This window comes from Nanorana parkeri, unplaced genomic scaffold, assembly GCF_000935625.1.
Source record: "Nanorana parkeri isolate BGI_ZX_2015 unplaced genomic scaffold, ASM93562v1 scaffold1157, whole genome shotgun sequence".
Taxonomy (NCBI): Eukaryota; Metazoa; Chordata; class Amphibia; order Anura; family Dicroglossidae; genus Nanorana; species Nanorana parkeri.
In genome coordinates this window covers 348,627-369,462 of record NW_017307425.1, presented here as the reverse complement: position 1 = coordinate 369,462, position 20,836 = coordinate 348,627, and the positions used below count along the sequence as shown (strand labels likewise).

At 50.8% G+C, this 20,836-nt stretch overlaps 1 protein-coding gene across 1 annotated transcript in view; it reads right to left on the bottom strand.

Moving 5' to 3' along the window:
* Nucleotides 1-212: 212 nt before the first annotated feature.
* The window catches only part of NPLOC4 (NPL4 homolog, ubiquitin recognition factor), a 31,158-nt gene continuing 10,534 nt past the window's right edge, over nt 213-20,836 (bottom strand). Inside the window, exons 4-18 of the mRNA XM_018568222.1 lie at nt 19,158-19,331; nt 18,734-18,745; nt 18,478-18,523; nt 18,287-18,381; nt 17,793-17,916; nt 15,907-16,086; nt 13,316-13,402; nt 11,027-11,098; nt 10,815-10,941; nt 9,811-9,971; nt 9,031-9,102; nt 7,402-7,497; nt 5,974-6,090; nt 2,343-2,445; nt 213-591 (exon numbers count right to left, since the gene is read on the bottom strand). Coding sequence (XP_018423724.1) covers nt 431-591; nt 2,343-2,445; nt 5,974-6,090; nt 7,402-7,497; nt 9,031-9,102; nt 9,811-9,971; nt 10,815-10,941; nt 11,027-11,098; nt 13,316-13,402; nt 15,907-16,086; nt 17,793-17,916; nt 18,287-18,381; nt 18,478-18,523; nt 18,734-18,745; nt 19,158-19,331 — 1,627 coding nt within the window. The 3' untranslated portion in view covers nt 213-430. The remainder of the gene's footprint in view (nt 592-2,342; nt 2,446-5,973; nt 6,091-7,401; nt 7,498-9,030; nt 9,103-9,810; nt 9,972-10,814; nt 10,942-11,026; nt 11,099-13,315; nt 13,403-15,906; nt 16,087-17,792; nt 17,917-18,286; nt 18,382-18,477; nt 18,524-18,733; nt 18,746-19,157; nt 19,332-20,836) is intronic.

Genomic DNA, 20,836 nt, shown 5'->3' with positions numbered 1-20,836 from the left:
CGCCCCCCGCGATACGTTACGTCGGATTCGGTCTCATCGTCTGTAGGAAGCTAGTAGGTAACACATTGCTCTGGTTGCTTTAATGAACGGGTAGGAAAATAAGACAGGAATGTGTTACAATGCTAGGCCGGGTGGTTGACGCCAGAGATGGAGGCAGTTCAATATGGTTGTAAAGAAGAAATCTCCCTGACCACCTCCCTCCCTCCACGGCAATCAGGCGTGCCGCGCGTAAGCTTTGGTTGTCTACAAACTACCCTCGGCTCCCCTCCCCCCCCCCGTAAGAGTGGACACGATCAAAGGCTCCTCCGTCACACAGCCCTACAGGCAACGTAAGTGGAGAGTGGGGCTTGCTGCTGGAAATGTACTTGTAAAAGGGACGGCTCCTCGGAGGAGGTCCATCTGGCCGACCCCGACGGTTAGCGATCTCGTATTAGGTTCGGGGAAGCTGGCACATCTCGCAATGGTCTGTGCCGGCTTGGTTCATAAAGGTGCAGTGCAGACAGGACCACATGGAGGAGGAAGAGGCGGCGTTTGCGGATCCCCCAGTAGCCCCGAAATCTTGAAGCTCTGACGGCTGTGCTCCGACTGTGCCTGAGGGGGAAGAAAAGACAGAAAGCAGAGACGGGGTTAGAAAAAAAATTACGAAATACAAAAGGACTTTATGAAATCAGGCTTTCCCCCATAGTTCTCCTTAGGGTAACGGGGGGACACAAACCAGCGTCCTCCCGTCACCCTAGGCTCAGTATATAGGGAGCTGTAGCTCGCGGTATACTGAGACGCCGCAGCCGGAGCGGATCCCGATAATTGTGTCGAGATCCGCCCAGCTGCGTGAGTGACAGCTGGCTCTGCCTATCTAGAGACAGAGACAGCTGTACCCGCCCCCTCCCCTGTCCGTTCCGCCAGTCAGCGCTGGAGGATCGGAGCGAGGAGGGGGGAATCCAGCCCCTCCCCTTTCACGGCAGAGAGCCGTGACAGGATCGAGAGGGGAGCGAACGCCGGTATGTGTTCGCTCACCTCCCGATCTACTGAGCCGACCTGTGACAGTCTCATTGTCACAGGTCGGCTAGAACTATGAGGTGAGTGAAAAGCACCCACCTCATAGTTCTCCTTTAAGGGCCTGTTCACATGAGTTTCAGGTCCAGATCAGGTGCGGATCAGCAGACGCGGTGCTATGTGTTTTACCGCGTTTTTGATGCGTTCCAGTAAAAAAAAAAAAAAAAAGCGTTTTGCGTTTCCAGACCGTACAAAATGTGACATGCAGTATTTTTCTGTGGTAACCTGAGCGGACTGCGCACGTGACAACTGTAGCCCATAAAACACATAGGGATACATTGGGAGACTTGTGGTGCTCTGATGAAAGATGAAGCATAATGCCGGCAGAGCAATCAGAGTGCCGGGCACAGGAGTCACAAGAGAATCCCCCGAGGACGATCGCTTCATTCTGTGGCCCTGCAAGTTCTATTGAAGAAACGTTCTTTCCCATAGGGATAGTACATGTCCTAATGTGCCGAGATAAAAGATAAGGAGAGAGACAGGGACCAGCTCCCCCCTCCCAGCAGTAACTCAGCAGCTGGGCTCTTCCCGCTCCCCCCTCCCAGCAATAACTCAGCAGCTGAGCTCTTCCCGCTCCCAGCAGTAACTCAGCAGCTGGGCTCTTCCCGCTCCCCCCTCCCAGCAGCCCTTCCCGCCCCCCCCTCCCAGCAGTAACTCAGTAGCTGAGCTCTTCCCGCTCCCGCCTCCCAGCAGTAACTAAGCAGCTGAGCTCTTCCCGCTCCCGCCTCCCAGCAGTAACTAAGCAGCTGAGCTCTTCCCGCTCCCGCCTCCTGGAAGTAACTCAGCAGCTGAGCTCTTCCCGCTACCGCCTCCCAGCAGTAACTCAGCAGCTGGGCTCTTCCCGCTCCCGCCTCCCAGCAGTAACTCAGCAGCTGGGCTCTTCCCGCTCCCGCCTCCCAGCAGTAACTAAGCAGCTGGGCTCTTCCCGCTCCCGCCTCCTGGAAGTAACTCAGCAAATCGGGTCCCTCTGCTCCCCTACAAGCAGTGTTATAGCATCTCTGCCGCCCCCTCCCAGCAGTGATTTAGCGGCTCAGCTTGACCCTCCCTTTCCATCAGCAGCTCAGATTTTCCTGCCGCCCCCTCCCAGCAGTGACTCGGCCTTCTAATCTCTAATGTGAATATAGAGAAGGAGCTCTGAGAGGGGGAAGCTGGGCGGCTGAGAGACCGGACCTCCGTGCTTCTGCTGTGAACCTTTGAGGATGAAATCGCTCCGCAGCGGCTGCAGCTACGGAGGTGAGTGAGGAAGCTCGTACGCCTCCTCCATTACATACCATAAAAGGGACACTTACTGCACAGCTGCTCGATGGTGGCCCATTGCTCGGACTTCTTCCATGTCTGCGCCAGCTCCTCGTTTCTGGTCCTCACCGCCTCCAGCAGCAAACTAATACTGTCCTGAAAAAGATAAAATTGGCGATGAATGAGTCCAAGGATCAGGATGACAGAGGAGGAGGAGCATCAGACAAAACTTCACAGCTTTATTAACCTGTTTACGGCAGCAGAATGCACATAGGCAGCAGCAGAGCGGTGGGTGGGCCTGAACGCCAAGGTGAAGCATGTACCCGCTGCTCTGTTGTTCCGTGGTGGGCTCAGTTGGGTCCCCGGAACTGTCACCGACAGCTACCAGTGAGTGGAAGGCAGTAGGACAGACTCCTGTTTACATCATCAACGTGCAGCCAATCACAGTCTATGAATGAACGGAAGCCCCTCCTACTGGCCAATGAAACGGCCGCTTATAGAGCGCAGACAATTTCTGCAGCACTTGACTTACTGTACATTCTCATAAGTCCCCGAGGAGCTTACAATCCCTCCCTACCTCACACGCATACACATGCTGGGCATATTTAGACCGGAGCCAATTACCCCACCAGCGTGGGAAGAAACCGGAGCAGGCAAGCACAGGGAGATCATGCAAACTCCATGCAGATACTGTAGTATCCTGGCCAGGACTGCAACCGAGGACCCCCACTCCCACCACACCGCATAGCCCCAAGGGTGACACCTATTCCGGTGACAACTAAGATGGGAGGAAATCTCACCAAAGTGAAGGGAATTCCCATTTCCTGTTGCATTTCCAGGACAGGAAGTAAAGGCAAATTCCCGGATTTGGACAGAGACAACCAAACATAACCGGATCCGGGTTTTGGCTGCACACTGTGTATGATCAGAAATGGGTCATGTGACCCTTCCAGGTATTTATTACTACTCACAGCGATCACATGACTCCCCCTGACAAGGCCTTCATCTGCTTTTCACTCCAGAAGGACAGCACCATCTTTGTCCAGGCATCACCCAGGGTCACCGTCCATTTCCTGGACTGAGATACCGGATCAGAGATGACACAATCATGTAAATCCTGTCCTGCCAGACACAGATCAGCCCGTGCTGCAGCCTCTCACCTTGTGACTTGCAGCAGACTGATCACCAGGGGAGGGGGCTGAGGAAATGTTTCCTTCTACCTGCAGACTGATCCCTGGGGGAGGGGAGACTGAGGAAATGCTTCCTCCTGCCTGCAGCAGACTGATCACTGGGGGAGGGGAGACTGAGGAAATGCTTCCTCCTGACTGCAGCAGACTGATGACTGGGGGAGGGGGAGACTATGGAAATGCTTCCCCTTGCCTGCAGCAGACTGATGACTGGGGGAGGGGGAGACTAGGGAAATGCTTCCCCCTGCCTGCAGCTGACTGATCACCACGGGAGGGGGCTGAGGAAATGCTTCCTTCTGCCTACAGCAGACTGATCCCTGGGGGAGGGGAGACTGAGGAAATGCTTCCTCCTGCCTGCAGCAGACTGATGACACCATCTCAGCCTAGGCCAAGCCATTGGAGTGGAGACCAAGGACGGCTTTTTAATGATGGATGGTGGAATAATGCTGTATATATATATTGACGTGTCAGGAATGGATTCATGTGGTCGGTAATCTACTGACAGGTCCTCTTTAATATCTGCCCAGCGTTCTGCTGTAAGCGGCAGTCGGGTGGAATGGCGTTCTGTCCGGATTACCAGGCGTGCAAGGACATCCCAGCTGCTCCGCACATGACAGCCAGTAAGGACTGGTCCGGAGCCAGCATCACAGCCTGCCAAAGCCAGCGACTGATACTGGGCCGGCCTGACTTACACAGCCGGCATATGGAACTCCATGGCGGCTGCAGCTGCTGGTGTAGGTGGTATGCAAGCAAAGGGAAGAGTGTTGGCGTACGCTGTGCCCGGGGGAGGGGGTGACACACATCTCACATGCGTCTGATCACAGGTCCTGAAAATGATCTCATTACAGGAAGAGGGAAGAAGGAACAGCAGAGGGGCCGAGCACTTTGTTCTGATCTTAAAATCCTTTTCTCTGCTGCCAATGAGGGACACGGCTCTGAAGAATTCCGGGACGTAGGGTTATGCTGCTGCCTACAGGAGAATTTCTCCCAGAGACAGCAGCATAACCCTACGTCTCGGAATTCTTCAGAGCCGTGTCCCTCCATGGACAGCAGAGAAAAGAAACATTTGTGAAGCTGGCAGATGTTAGTGAAGTATATAACGCAGGGCCATTGCCACGATAAAGAAGATCTCTCTGTGCACATAGCTGTGCAGCTGGCCACACCCCCACCCAGGCGGCCGCAGCGTCGCTGATGACAGAAGGAGCCGACAGAAGCAGCTACAGAAAAGTACTGGCTTGCCTTAATGCAGAGAAGACCACTAGGGATGCACCCATACCGATACTAGTATCGGTGCCGAGTATACGTACTCGCCCAAATGCTACGATGCCTAGCCCGATACTTCCGGTATCAGGAAGCCGGGCAGCGCGTAATTACACGCTGCCTGGCTCCCTGATTGGACGTGAGCCGGCTCCTGCCAAGGAGCCGGCTTCCTGCCAATCAGGAAGCCAGGCAGCGTGTAACGACGCGCTGACCGGCTCAGGAAGCCGGCTTCCTAATTGGCCAGAAAGCCGGCTCCATGCTCCATGGGAGAGGAGGGCACAAAAGGTCTCCAAAATACAGATATACACTAGTTATCGCAGTGCTGCGCTAGTCTGGGGGCAAACCCCTGAAACAAGTTGGCTTCTTTTCCTTGGCTACTCCCGCACTCTAAGGCTAGGTTCACACCAGATGCAGTGCGTTCCGGGCCGATTCTGGCCAGAACGCACTGCAGGGCGGCTCACTTTTTTGCGGGCAAGAGGGGGCGTGGCGGGCCAATGAAGTGAATGGCACCGTAGCCACGCCCTCCGGCCGCAATGCGATCGTCCGCAAGGCACATTGTGCCTGCGGTTGGGTGCGAACAAGATAGCGCTTGCAGCATTTTTCCCGGGCAATGCGGTCCGCACTGCACCGTACCGCATTGCCCGGGAAGCTGGGTCCATGCTGATTGGCTGGAAAACCGGCTTCTAAGCAAAGGGGCGTCGTCATTACTCGCCGCCCTGCTTCCTGATTGCTCGGGAAGCTGGCTCCATGTTTCCCTACAGCACTGAAGTTCCAGTATTGGGGAAGGTATTGGAGCATTTGGGCGAGTACGTGTACTCGCCCAAATGCTCGGTATCTGCAGCGATACCAATACTAGAATCGGTGCATCCCTAACGCCTATACACTGTGCATAGACATGAGGACGTGTAGGAACATTCCAAAATGCGGAGGAGGAAGGGGACAGGTTGGAGGGAGCGCCATGACAGCTGGCCAGCTAGGAGCTTTGGGTGAGTATACCTTTGTTATATTAGCACCTAGACACAAATGAGCACTTAACCCTCGCAGGGCAGGGGTAGCCCAACGGTAAGGGTTAATAAAACATTTCTGGAGTTCTTTAACAGAGGAAATCACAGAAAATGGAGGGAGGGGGGGTTCACCTGGCCGCTGCGTTTTCTTTGGGCCCGTGTAGTACGTCCAGTGTCCACGGCTGGGTAATCCCAGCTCTACTATGAGGAAGCCATTTGACTTCTGCACTCACCTGTAGGGGCATCACCTCGTTGGTGACCAAGAAGAGAAGTAGGTGGAAGTCTGAGATGATGTCCAGGAAAACAGCGGAGGGATTCTGGGACAGGTAGGTGGCAAGGCTGTGAAAGTCCTGTAGAAGAGCCCGGAGAAATTGAACGTTAATGGCGACAACATTGTATTACTGTTATGTACAAATGACAATTCCCGTATGTAGAAGAGATTGTTATAACCATCACGGAAAATAAGATAAAAGGTTCATAAAATGTACAATTTAGCAATGGAGGATGGTGGGGGGGAGGGAGGTTCCTGGCAACGCATTCATCTATCACTAAGTGTCATTACAGTAACCTGTGAGGAGACCATTGTTGGCCTCTCCGTCTTAGAATCCAAGTTTTCTGCTTATTTACTGATCTCAATACATTTTAAGTCCCCGACCTGGAACAAACATGCAGGCAATGAAGTCAGGACTTCTGATTTGTATACATGTATCAGGCTGGGGACTAAAAACCTCAAAGCACGAGAGCCAGGCAGCCGTCATTTTTCGAAGGAGAGTCACAATGGCAAGCATTTCTCTTTTCAATGAGATGACAAGGGAGCATGAAGCCGGCTTCCTGGCCAATCAGAATACCGGGCGTTGCGTCATTATACGGCGCCCGCCTTCCTAATTGACCAGCTTCCCGACCAATCAGGAAGCCGGGCAGTGCGTTATTACACGCTTCGCGGCTTCTTGATTGGCCGGGAAGTCGGCTCCATGCTCTCGCATCACAAGTGACGAGGGAGCATGGGCAGCATGTAATGATACACTATAAGGAAACCGGGCAGCATGTAATGATACACTGCCTGGCTTCCTGATACCGGAAGTATCGGGCTAGGCATCGGAGCATTTGGGCGAGTACGAGTACTCGTCCAAATACTCTGTATCGGCACCGATACTAGTATCGGTATCGGTGCATCCCTAGTCATAATGTCATCACACCGCGGCCAGGACACCGCCTGATGGACAGCCAATGGGAAATGTCCACATAATAACCCAACAAGTGACATGGGCACCTGAAGGGGGATACTCCTACTTGGCAGTCCAGAACAGAAGAGGACTCAGTACCCGGGGTATGTCACGTGACCATGGATTTGGGGAAAAAATTGGCTTTTGGAGCTGATCTGGTGACATCCCAGGCGGTTCCTATTCCTCATCCGGCGACTATAGGGTTCCAGGATTGAGCGGCATTCAAGTAATGTTGTCTGAACACTGCTCAGTCCTGGTGCAATGTGAGACCAGCCTGCAAGATAACGAGCCCGCTAGTGGGTGTGTAAATGACAGGCTGGGCTCATAGGGAATGGACAGAGTGAAATGAATAGACAGAGGAGGAAGTCGAGGATGGTGCTAGAGTGTGCAGACAGGAAGCAAAAACTGGCCATGCTTTCTTCTTTTGAATCACCTCACCTGAGTTTCACCCAAGGCTTCTCTGTTTTCAATGGGGAACAGGTTGGATGAGGTGGAGAAGGTATAGACCGGATCTTTAGGGAACGTGGTGGTGATCTACAAAGGCAAAAAATATCCATCAAGATTAATATATCAAAACCAGAAAAGGTATTTTTTTTTCAGTGGACTGCAGGCCAGTCTGATCTCTGCCTTTAAGTGACGTTGTCCTTTAAATTAAAACTGAAGCCTAAACTTTTTTTTTTGTAGTTTTCGGCAGAGTAAGGGAGGGTCATATTCCCCGTCAGCTTTTTTTACCATCTGTATCCCATTGGGTAGACTTCCCTTCACTTCCCGTCCAAAAGTAACAACAGGAAGGGAGTGGAAATCTCTGGTGGTCAGCAGAACAGATATCCCCTCTGGAAGATTTCCCATCTATTCCTGTTCTGATGACATTCTGATGGGCTTTTCTTTTCCCTTCATTGATAAAGGCAACCAGGGGGGGGGGCGTGGCCTGACGCCGGGGAAGATGGCCGCATAGTAGAGAGGCTCTGAAGCTCTAGAGCAACACCAGCATCATTGCCAGCGACTGAACACCAGTATCCAGACCCCACAGGCAGTGATTGCTTCCCGCAAGGTGTCGGCAGCTATGGGGAGGAAGACGAGGAAACGCGGTCCCCGCAAACTAACAGATTTCTTCTCCATGGTCGGAGCCCCAGCCAAGCAAGATGGCGCCGGCTCTACACGCGGCCTGACCTTGCAGAATACAGGACCTGCTCCAGCAGCCGGACGAATGGCTAGCAGCGCCAAGGGCACTACACCGATCAGCAGCTCCTCTTCCACAGCCAACAGCCCGCCGAATCTTCGGCAGAAAAAAAGCTGCTCAGATGTCCTCTACACCTCAGGTAACTCTCCCCCTTGATGATACCAGGGAACTCCATGACCCCATTGACAATTTGCCTACTACCGAGAGCCCTGTAGTGGATACGGTCCTGAAGGACATGCCGGTGTCCTTACGCAGCTCCCTGTATAGCGATATGGTGTCTATGATAAAGGCCACCAGGACATATAGAGAGGGTGAATCTACCTAATGGGGACACACAATAAAAACATGACCCCCGCAACAATCTATGCAAAACTAATGCTGACGGCGGGAAGACATTTGTCAATGGTTGTTAGGACCACCCAGCGGTTCAAGGAACCAATGACTGCAGACGGGTAGGACCCGTGACGCCACTGGTTGCTAGGACGCCAGCGGTCTTAGCAACCGAGAAGAACACGGTCCAAATACAGACCCGTTGACGACCTGTGCTGGGCTATGTCTTGAAGTGGATGCATTGGCCTTATTAGCTGGCGCATCCACTGTCAGCCAGCCATCAATGAGCGCAGGTCGGCGATTGGTCCGTGTCCACACTGCAGGCTGGACATGTGCAGACAAAGGGTCAGATACGGCCCGTGGACTGTAAAATTCCCAGGTCTGCTGCACAGGCTTTGGTTGTCTATATGGGGAGGGGCAAGGGCCAGAAAAAGACAGGAAGTGGTCAGATTCCTACTAAAGTCACAACACAGTAAATACAAATAAAAAAGTGCAGAAACATGTAACTGTCAACAATATGGGAGAGGTAGGGAGACACAATGCGGGTGAATACTTACATCGATGATCAAATACTCTACGGGCAGAGGCCGGGCTAACTGGGTAATTTCATTACCAAACTTGTCAATGTCCTGCAAGGAAGAAACGCTCACAGTGAAATATAATACCAAACTTCCTGAGAAATATCCGAGGCGAGCCATTTATCTCAGCTCGCTACTGACTACTATCAGTATCCTCTGCTGATCGAAATAACACATCCAAGTTCAAAGCTGAACTCCAGGCAGATATAAAAGACACAAATGAATGCGAGCCCTCCGCTCATCAAAGGAGAACTATGGGGCCAGGGCTTATACACATATTTCTCCTGAGGGTCACGGGAGGACACAAACTAGCATCCTCCCGTCACCCTAAGCTCAGTATATAGGGAGCTACAGCTCGCGGTATACTGAGACGCTGCAGCCGGAACAGATCCCTTCAAATATGTCTGGATCCGCCCAGCTGCGTGAGTGACAGCTGGCTCTGCCTATCTAGAGGCAGAGCCAGCTCTACCCGCCCCCTCCCCCGTCCGTTCCGCCAGTCAGCGCTGGAGGATCGGAGCGGGGAGGGGGGAATCCAGTCCCTCCCGTCACGGCTCTCTGCCGTGACCGGAACGAGAAGTGAGCGAACGCCGTTATGTGTTCGCTCACCTCCCGATCTACTGAGCCGACCTGTGACAGTCTCATTGTCACAGGTCGGCTAGAACTATGAGGTGAGTAAAAAGCACCCCCCCTCATAGTTCTCCTTTAATACGAAAATGTCATTATTGTATTACAATGTACACTATGATCTGTACAACTGACCTTATAGAAGACGTCGGGGACATACTGCTCGCTGCTCGACTCTTTGGCAAAGCCCAGCTCCGGAGCATCTCTGCATGGCAGGAGGCACTCGTCCCGAACAAGCGCCATGCACTGATTGGACACCTGGTATCCCTCAAAGTGCACTTGATTATCAGGGCCGCCTACAGAGGAAGGAAGAACGACTGTAATGGGAACGTTGCCGCATTGCAGGGTGAATAGGTAATAAGGTAAAGGCCGCTTCATTGTATGGTGAATGGGTAATGAGGTGAATGCTGCCACACTGCAATATGGATGAGTAAAGAGTTCTACAAGGATCGACCTTATAGTGGCCACGTGCTTGCGTACATCACTGACAATTTTATAAGGCCAAGTCAGCTATAAACTGCTTTAATCAAGTTGTTTCACTCTAGTGTTTTCTAGTGATAATAAAGATCTATATAGAGGGATCAGGACCTCCTTCCTCCTGCTGGGGATCCCTCTAGTGATAATAAAGATCTATATAGAGGGATCAGGACCTCCTTCCTCCTGCTGGGGATCCCTCTAGTGATAATAAAGATCTATATAGAGGGATCAGGACCTCCTTCCTCCTGCTGGGGATCCCTCTAGTGATAATAAAGATCTATATAGAGGGATCAGGACCTCCTTCCTCCTGCTGGGGATCCCTCTAGTGATAATAAAGATCTATATAGAGGGATCAGGACCTCCTTCCTCCTGCTGGAGATCCCTCTAGTGATAATAAAGATCTATATAGAGGGATCAGGACCTCCTTCCTCCTGCTGGGGACCCCTCTAGTGATGCACCCCTATACGATTCATAGTCTGTGTTTGTTACCATGGCACCACTAGGAGGTTAGGTTATTGCAGAGTCAGGTCCAGAAGGCACGGCTATTATTCCGAGAACAAAAAGGTGGCGCCAGACAGTTGAGGTCTAAACATTCCACTGGCCTCATCAGCTCTCATTAACCCCTTCAGTTCTCACTGTGGCTTTGCACCGACTGAGCCTACCTGTAGCCACAACGCTCACAAACTTGGAGCCGAAATGTCCATCCGGTGAGAGGCGACAAGTGTTGGGGTTCTTGTTCTGAAGGAAGCCAGAGGTGATGCACTCTTCCGCGCTTAGGTAATAAGAGTCCTGCGGGAAAGATTTCGGGTTTAGGGCTCATGAAGGACCATGAATAAGCAAACTGTACGAAGGACAACATCCCATTTCTGCTCACCTGGTTCCTGCTGTAGCGGACCGTGCCTTTCCTGGTGTCTTCCGATACCAGGTCTGTGAATATCCAGCCAACCTGCGCACAATAAGCAGATGGTGAGCTGTACCCACAAAGCATATTATAAGCTGAACTCCGGGCACAAGTACATTCATTGAAATGTTTTCCTCAAATAACTTTGTGAGCACAAATGCCTTTTCAAACCCAGGTATTATCTTTTAAAAGTCGCAGTGACATCATCACTGTGCGGAACAGAGCCTGTGCAGAGAGGACAGGAAGTTTGTTAGGACTACGGAACACTTCCTTTTCTATATAACATCTGTAGTTTGCAGAGAGAACTGGGAACAATGCAGCTAACAACAATCGGCGCAGGAAGTTATTACGTGACGAGATTTCTGGCAGGATCAATCTTTTTTTTTTTAAGATTTAAAAAAGGAGAATTATGAGGCGAGTGATTTTCACTCAGCCTCATAATCTATGAGGGGGGGTGCTTTTTACTCACCTCATAGTTCTAGCCGACCTGTGACAATGAGACTGTCACAGGTCGGCTCAATAGATCGAGTGAGCGATCGCATACCGTCGCTCGCTCACTTCTGCGCTCGATCTATCCGTGCAGAGAGAACTGTCACTCACGGCTCCCTGCAGGGATTCCCCCGCCCCCGGTCCGATCCTCCAGCTCTGACTGGCGGAACGGACGGGGGAGGGTACAGCTGGCTCTGCCTCCAGATAGGCAGACCCAGCTGCCAATCAGGCAGCTGGGTGGATCAAGACAGAAATGTCGTGATCCGCTCCAGCTGCATCGTCTCGGTATACTGCGAGCTGTAGCTCCCTATATACTGAGCTTAGGGTGACGGGAGGACGCTAGTTTGTGTCCTCCCGTTACCCTAAGGAGAACTATGGGGAAAAGCACTGAACCCATAGTTCTCCTTTAACAAAAAACACTTTCAATGGGATATTTAAGAGACTTAAAAGGGAGCAAATAAGAGTTCACTGTCAGGAATAACGTATATAATAAATAATAAAAAGCCTTGAAATACATTCCGGGAATACAGTGACTGCTTTGGGGTGAGTTTTTTCTCCAGGTGATGCTGTAGTGCATCGTTCCACCCTGCTACCCTTTGTCAGCGATCTGGGATATGTGATAATAAAAAACAGCTTTCAGTTTTCATTACATACCGAGTCTCTGAGCATTTCTATGCCGTTCAGGCAGATTGGAGGAGCCAGCAGGGTGCTGTATATAGCTTCCTGAAACCATCACAGCACCCGGCCTAAGTACTGCTCTCAAGAGCCATGATGCAAGCAGTGGGCCGGCTCTTGGGAGGAGTTATGCAAATATGAAAATGCCTCGATGGGTGGGTGTCAGTCTGGAGGAGTGGGCGTTCCTAGTAACGCCCACATGTGATGCTGAGTCTCCGTGATTGAAAAAGCTGAAAGCCAATGAATAAAATGGGGCGGATAAGGGATGTCAGGCTGGAGAGGAAACTGCTAGATGATGCTGGAGGTCCTCCAGCCAGGAAATGAGGTGGGATCTGTCTGACTTGCTGCAGCTTCTAATGCACAATGTGAGAAGCTCCCAGTGTGCAGTGATATCAGAGGAAGAGGAGAGGAGCCGGTACAACTGTGCAAGACTGGAAGGACGGAGGTCAGATAGAAGACTGAAGGGGAGGACGGAGGTCAGATAGAAGACTGGAGGGAAGGACGGAGGTCAGATAGAAGACTGAAGGGGAGGACGGAGGTCAGATAGAAGACTGAAGGGGAGGACGGAGGTCAGATAGAAGACTGAAGGAAAGTACTCTGATTACAGCAGAACTGGGATTCCAGTAACAGGCCGCCATGTGTGAACACCTCTCCGGTCCGGTGAGCTCTGCCATTGCACACTGAGAGCCATGAGCAGTCCTTGCCTTTCTTAATCCAAGTTTGGCCGCAATCTCGTCCACCACTTTGGCCTTGGGGTCGTCGAGCAGTTCCAGGCTGGTCAGATAGAAGACTGAAGGGAAGGACGGAGGTCAGATAGAAGACTGAAGGGGAGGACGGAGGTCAGATAGAAGACTGAAGGGGAGGACGGAGGTCAGATAGAAGACTGAAGGGAAGGACGGAGGTCAGATAGAAGACTGAAGGGGAGGACGGAGGTCAGATAGAAGACTGAAGGGGAGGACGGAGGTCAGATAGAAGACTGAAGGAAAATCCTCTTATTACAGCAGAACTGGGATTCCAGTAACAGGCCGCCATGTGTGAACACCTCTCCGGTCCGGTGAGCTCTGCCATTGCACACTGAGAGCCATGAGCAGTCCTTGCCTTTCTTAATCCAAGTTTGGCCGCAATCTCGTCCACCACTTTGGCCTTGGGGTCGTCGAGCAGTTCCAGGCTGTTCTGCGTTCCAATCTATGAGAGGAAACACAATGACATGGAGGGAAATGCACTCATATTACCTGGAAGTAAAACATAAAGAATCTGTGCCGGTGTTCCCTACAACTACATGCCAAATACACGGCCGATAAAGAGACCCGGTCATGTTAGAGGTCTGCAGTCTGCACAGCGCTTTGCAAATAGGAAGGGAGACAAGTACAGTTACAATACAATTCAGGACAAGAGGGGCTTACAGTCTAAAAGAGAGGGGCAAGTGATACAAAAGGATGAAAGAGGAACTATGGGCAAATGAATTCCTAACCCTTGCAGTGGGGCTACCCCCCCCCCCCCCTGAAAGGGTTAAGTGCTCATTTAGGCCTCATTCACACACAACGCAAGCAAGATTGTATATTGCGTATAGACGAGCGTCTGTGCGCGTGTATACGAGCACTATTTGCATTCCCAGAATGCATCATTCCTAATGGAAATTTTAATGAACTGTACGTACATACGCGCGAACATGCGTAAAATACGCAGAAATACGCTGCCCGGGCGCATCTCGATCCCATTCTGTTTTTTGCGCATATATATACGCTACGAAAATAAACGGCTCCATGCGCGGCTCTGTGTATGGAGCCATTTATTTGCATATGTTGCATATGGTATACGCGCGGCAGTTTGAATGAGGCCTTTGTGTAGGGAGCTAAAATAACAAAGTTATACTCACCCGAACCGCGATCCTGGCTGCCTCTTAGGGCTTGTTCACACCAAATGCAGACCAGATCCGGTCAGGTTTCTGCACACGCACGATGCGTTTTTGACGCGTTTTTGATGCGTTTTTTCCAGGAAGCTAACAAGGTTATTTGGTCATTTCCTTTTACCTTTGACCTTTCATTAGCTGTTCCGATTATTTCCTGCTTCCTCTGACCTTGTTTCACATGTAAAATTGTTGCAACATGGATCCATGGGATGCAGGCATGCTCCTGGTGATGGTTATTATACTGCTACGCCAAAGTGCTGTAAGGAGACGTCGCTTTTGGCTGCACCCACTGATGAGAGAAAGAGATCCAAAGGGCCAGTTTGGGACTCTATATGCAGACCTTCGTGCACACCCAGACAAGTTTTTTTCATACACCCGCATGTCGATATCTAGGTAGGACTGTTTGCATGTGATGTGTCCCTTCCAAAGACAGGAAGTGACAAAGGAAGATTAGGTCATGACAGATGACCATAGAGGTTTTTTTTCTTTATGGTTATTTTTTCCCATTGAATTGCATTGGGTTGCATTGCGTCGCGTTTTTGATGCGTTCCAGACCAGATCCAGAGCAGGTAAAATAGGGCTTGCCGCAGTTTTTTCATCCGGTCGGGATCCGCACGCTGCGATGTGAACTGGAGGTCAAAATACCATAGGAGTACATTGGACGCAGTTTTGATCCGGTCTGGATCTGCTCCGCGCTTGGTGTGAACAAGCCCTTAAACCGCTTCCTGCCTCTTCCCCCGCGCCAGCGTCCTCACATTCTATACACTGTACAGGGCATTAGACCATTGGAGCGGAGGGGAAGCGAGGCTGAAGGCACTAGCCTAACCGCAAGGATCGAGGTTCGGGCGAGTATAAACTTTGTTATTTTAGCTCCCCACACAAAATGAAGACTTAACCCTTTCAGTGCCAGGGTAGCCCCACTATAAGGATTACCAATTGATTTGCCCGGAGCTTTGCTTTAATTGTGAGGAATGAGCTGATAGAGAAAGTAAAAGTTCAGTTGTTCGGAGGTGGGATAGGCTTCCCTGATGAAATGAGTTGTCAGGGATTACCTGCAGCAGGTGATAGCAACCTCAGAACCCCAGCTGTGGTGAAACTTCAAAATTCATCATGCCTCTGCCGCTGGGAGCCGTGCCTGTGGTTGTCAGGGCCTTGCAATGCCTCGTGGGATTTGTAGTTTCAAAACAGCTGGAGTGCTGAGGTTGCCCCTACAGGGTGACAAAGTAGGAGTTTGCCAGACAGATTGGTATAGGGCATTCTAGGCTCTGGAGAAGTCCTGGAGGTGAGCATGGGAGGGGGTGACGAGGGGGCTAGAGAACAGGAGGCCTTGGGAGAAGTGAAGACCATTTGGGTGATATTTACAGACGAGGTTGGTGATTATTGTACAGGATTTATAGAGCGCCAACAGTTTGCGCAGCGCTTTACAATATAAGGAAGACATTACAATCACAATACAATTCAAGACAAGATGGGAAGGAGGGCCCCGCCCCTGAGGGCTCACATTCTAAAAGAGAGGGGCCAGTGATACATGAGGCGGTAGCTGTGTGGGGATGAATTGTCTGAGAACGTGATAGTTCAGTGGTTAGGTTGAGGTGGGATCGGCTTCTTGTTAGTATTATGAATTTTATTTATTGGGTGAGTGGAAGGCAATGGGGGAATGGGCAGAAAGGGGCGGCAGATGATGAGCAGATTTTAAAAAAAGTAACAGTGACCCCCCCGTGACTAGTCCGCCATCTGCAGCTTTATTCCTCCATGACAACACACGGCTCCCAAATCTTACCTGTGGAGGTTCGTAGATGGCAGCCACCTCGGCCCGGATACCCAGAGGGATGTCCTTGTGTTCAGTGTACCGCCCATACAAGTAGCCGATGTGCTGGTTGCCGGTCTTGCGCCAGAAGTCCAGGAAGCGGTCGGCGATGGTGTGATTCTCAAACATAATGTTGTCCACGTGTCTGTATTTCTAGAATGAAGGGATCAGTACAGGCAGAAGAGGTTCAGCAAGACACGGATTACATTCATGGTTCTAAATGTGTGTAACCCTGAAGGGGACCCCCACAGACCCGAAACTCGGCGCCTTGTCCTCGGTGATTTTAAATACAATATCATTCTGTGCGTTTATAAGTGGAGAGACATTTCCATTCCTTATCCCAGCCTCTCTCCGGGGAGCCCAGGGAGGGTCGGATCCATTCAGAAAAGGAGGGTAGTTCTCCATCCAGGTCACCACCCCGTCCCACCTTCTGCAGCTCCTTGAAGGGCTCCCGATTTCAAGGGGGGAAGGGCTCCCGATTTCAAGGGGGGAAGGGCTCCCGATTTCAAGGGGGGAAGGGCTCCCGATTTCAAGGGGGGAAGGGCTCCCGATTTCAAGGGGGGAAGGGCTCCCGATTTCAAGGGGGGAAGGGCTCCCGATTTCAAGGGGGGAAGGGCTCCCGATTTCAAGGGGGGAAGGGCTCCTGATGTCAAGGGGAACTCTGGGGGAGCCCTACTTGTTTGTTTTTGCGTGGGGTTTTCCCTTAATATCCATACCAGACCCCAATCTGGGATAAGGGTCTGGTATGGATTTTTACATTTACCTTTTTTATGTCTTAGACGGGGGGAAGGGGGGGAGTCTCGAGATTTTGCATACTTTTACAGGGGGCCGTGACTAAAAGTTTGAGAAACGCTGACTTATCCTATAGGTTTTTACTAGTGTCTGCGTCCCCATTCAGGAGATTTGCCTTCACTTCTTGGCTGCATAACAGGGGAAAGTTAGGAAAACTCTCCAACAGGTACAAGGACGGCAATAAATACCTGGCAGAGGTTCTAATCATTCTTATCCCAGGTCAGTAACTCAAAGTAGTAAATTTGCAATTCTTCAAGGAACTATCAGCAGTGATGGTCTCCGTATTCAGCAGGTTTTCTTTATAGAGCAATAATTCTAGGGCCAGTATTTTGGGGTATCTCTAAATTGATGACCTGTGGGGGCTTTTAAAGTGTCTTTTATTGACTTTTTGGGGTACTGCAGTTTTTCGCCGTTTCACGGTCGCACGCAATCTGTAAACTGGGCATGTTGGGTATAGTTTTACTCGTTGTAACCTCATCTTTTATATTTCATTAAAAAAATGGGTAATTTGTTGTGTTTTGGGGCATTTAATTAAATTTGTCACTACATTTTGGGGTTTAATAAGGAGTTGCGCTAATATTGCGCAACATAAAAATTTTCAACTACCACCATTTTATTCTATAGGGTCTTGGCATTCAGAAAATATATAATGTTGGGGGGTTTTACGTCATTTTCAGGCCTAAAATGTGGAATATAACATGGGTGCAAAAATGGAAAAAAGGGCCTCAGTAATGAAGGGGTTAAACGTTTCCCGTGTCCAAGATTTAAAGGGCATATACAGCCAAAAGGACGGGAAAACCGAAACTTTGAGATAGAATAGAGGAATAGAGGAGAAAAATTCCAAATGGAACACTTGTTCTGGTGACAACTAACAGGGGACTTCCCTCACTTTAAGAGAGATATCCGCTCACTTCCTGTTGTGTCTACAGAGCAGGAAGTGAAAGTAAATCTCCCCAATGGGATACATTTTATGTTTTTGGCTCCCGAATCGTCCGCTCCTCGGTTCCTCCACGTCTCCTGTACGCCAGCGCTCACAGCGGGCTCTATTCTGCTGCTATATTCCTCACCTGTCGGTTGAGTGTGATGGCACTGGGTTGGCATTTGGTACAGATGCCCTCTGGCCACGGTGGGTGCCCTTCACAACCAGACTTTATCTTGCAGCTGATATTTTCCAAGGCCACAAATTTCCCTCTGGAAAAAAAATATAGTTTGGAGACAGAATGCAGAGAAGTCATAAAGATGGTTCTGTGGAAGATAAATGAACAGAATTAAACACCCTGTGACTCTTAGATTTAGACACAGTGGGGGGAATTCATCAACACTGGAGCAGACAGAATGTGGTGCAGTTGCCCATGGCAACCAATCAGCTTCTCTCTTCAGTTTGCTCGGGTAAGATTTGAAAATGAGACAGAGAAGCCGATTGGCCACAGTGCAAATCTGCTCCAGGTTTTGATCAATTCCCACCAATTAGTTTTGTTGGGAGTTCAGCTTCAGCATTACATAAGATGATAAGACGCTGCAGGTCATGAACAGGTATTGTGCTTGTATGGGAGATCCTTACTTGTCGGCACCTCCGGTCAGCTTCCTGATGTAAGCATGGAAGGACATATGTTTGACTGGGGGGTCCAGATGGTTGAGATAATCCTCATCGAACGGCTGCAAGACAGAACGGTGATATGAGAAGGAGGTCCGGGAGAGACTGCCAGGTACAAAGAGCACAACAACACCCCGTGCCCAAATCCCGGCACTTACCTCCAATGGGACGCAGTGCACACATTTCCCCAGAGGGCCATGCCGACACCTACGATGGAGAAGGTACATATTAAAATAAGAAAGGGAACATGCGGAGAACTCCAGCCAAACAGCTAAATACATTCTCTATATCAGGGACAGCCAAACTCCGGCCCTCCAGCTGCGGTGGAACTACAAATCCCATGAGGCATTGCAAGATTCTCACAGCCAGTCATGACTCCCGGAGAGAGATGCATCGTGGGATTTGTAGTTCCACCACAGCTGGAGGGCCGGAGTTTGGCTACCCCTGCTCTTTTATTCAAGTAAACTTCCCCAGAGACAAATATGTACCTACTGATAAATAGAAGCGCACTTCCTGCTATGCAATATAGAGCGCCATAGCTGGATATCTGCAGTGTGAGATCTAAGGCACTGCTGGTGTCACCAGATTTGGTGATGTCGCTACCGTGCTTCTCACTGTTCTCCTTGCTGGAGGCTCTAACGTGAGGAAGCAAAGCCCTGCCTCTACCAAGATGGTCACCTCCATACAGGGACTCAGTGCTGAACAAGGAACGTGGAAACAAATAAGACCAATGGAGACCGCAGAGCATACTGGTGAATTGCCCTTTGCCCTCTGCCTGCCCTTCTCGGGGCACAGCTTACAGAGTTCAGTTATTTTTTGGGGGGGAAATTGGTGTTTTGCCTGGTTTGGGTAGATTTTCCCTTCCTGCTTGTTCAGGTATTGATCGATTTCATCGTCGACCACTTGAGGCGCACTTGACGGTCTTGCAGCCTGAGTCAATGCGGACGTATCCATGATCTCAGAAGACGTGCCGGCGGCGCTGGACGGGAAGAGGAACAGCATGTCCCCATGTCTATAGAAATACACAGAGAAGGGAAGGGACATCATGTCGGGTTACGGCGATTCATTATTTATCCTTAGCACACAGCAACCAACAGCCGAGAGATCGCTTACATGCTTCTCTGCTCGAGCGGCTCCATTCTAAAAGGCTCAATGCAAATACAAAAAGCATTGCTGCAGCCAAGACTTCTCCTGCGCTGCCCCTTTGTCATTCTAGAACACCGGGCTCTGCCGAGTCATCGGGCTCAGAGGGAAGCCAAGCTGCACCTTTATAACAATTCAATGCAAATGCCCTTTTGGTCAGTAGAGCCCCATTACATAGCACATGGCAGTTCCTGTGATTGAAGGGCTGTCCAGGGGGATGGGGGCACTTCCATGAGGGACTACCGGCGATCATGCATTGCAGTCTGTATCCCTGTTGACCTGTCTCCTCTTTGTGATGTCATCAGTTTTATGGATCCTGAGAGGACCCCACCGCTGCACAGGCAATAGGAAGTATCCATGTCACCTAGGCAGTGGCAAGAACACCCGAACTGGGACCTTCTTCCTGCTTGAACCCGACTTATCATGTGACCACAGGTCCCCGCAGCTTCCTCTCCCCCAGGGTCTGGCAGTCTATGGACTGCTGTCATCACCACGTCTAATTCAGGACCACTGACCTGCACTAGATGTGAGACCGCTGAGGGACATTTCCGCAGCTGGAGAGAGGTGCGCGCTGATCATAAGAAAATTAAATTTCCCGGTGCTTATTTAAAAGGAGAACTATGAGGGGGGGTGCTTTTCACTCACCTCATAGTTCTAGCCGACCTGTGACAATGAGACTGTCACAGGTCGGCTCAGTAGATCGGGAGGTGAGCGAACACATACCGGCGTTCGCTCACCTCTCTATCCTGTCACAGCTCTCTGCCGTGACAAGGGAGGGGCTGGATTCCCCCCTCCCCGCTCCGATCCGCCAGCGCTGACTGGCGGAACGGACAGGGGAGGATACAGCTGGCTCTGCCTCTAGATAGGCGGAGCCAGCTGTCAGTCACGCAGCTGGGCGGATCCAGACATAATTGTCGGGATCCGCTTCAGCTGCGGCGTCTCAGTATACCGCGAGCTGTAGCTCCCTATATACTGAGCTTAGGGTGACGGGAGGACGCTAGTTTGTGTCCTCCCGTTACCCTAAGGAGAACTATGGGAAAAAACCGTGACCCCATAGTTCTCATTTAAAAGGACACTGTCACTTTGCCCTATGTGCAGTGCCTCTGCAAAGGGCTTCCCTCCATATACTCGCTTTACCAGCGATCCCTCACTGCTGCTTCATCTTCAGGAACCCCCACTGAAATGATGGTGACCAAGGTGGTGACATCACTTCGCTAGTCATGTGACTGTGTAGGCCTAGTGATTGGCTGCTAGACCCGAGCACTGTCACAGAGTGGAGGTCACATGCTCCAACATATCTGGAGGTGTTGGGTATTGTGGATGAGGAAGGAGCAGGGAGGGAGCACTGTTACAGTGATCATAGTGGGGGGGGGG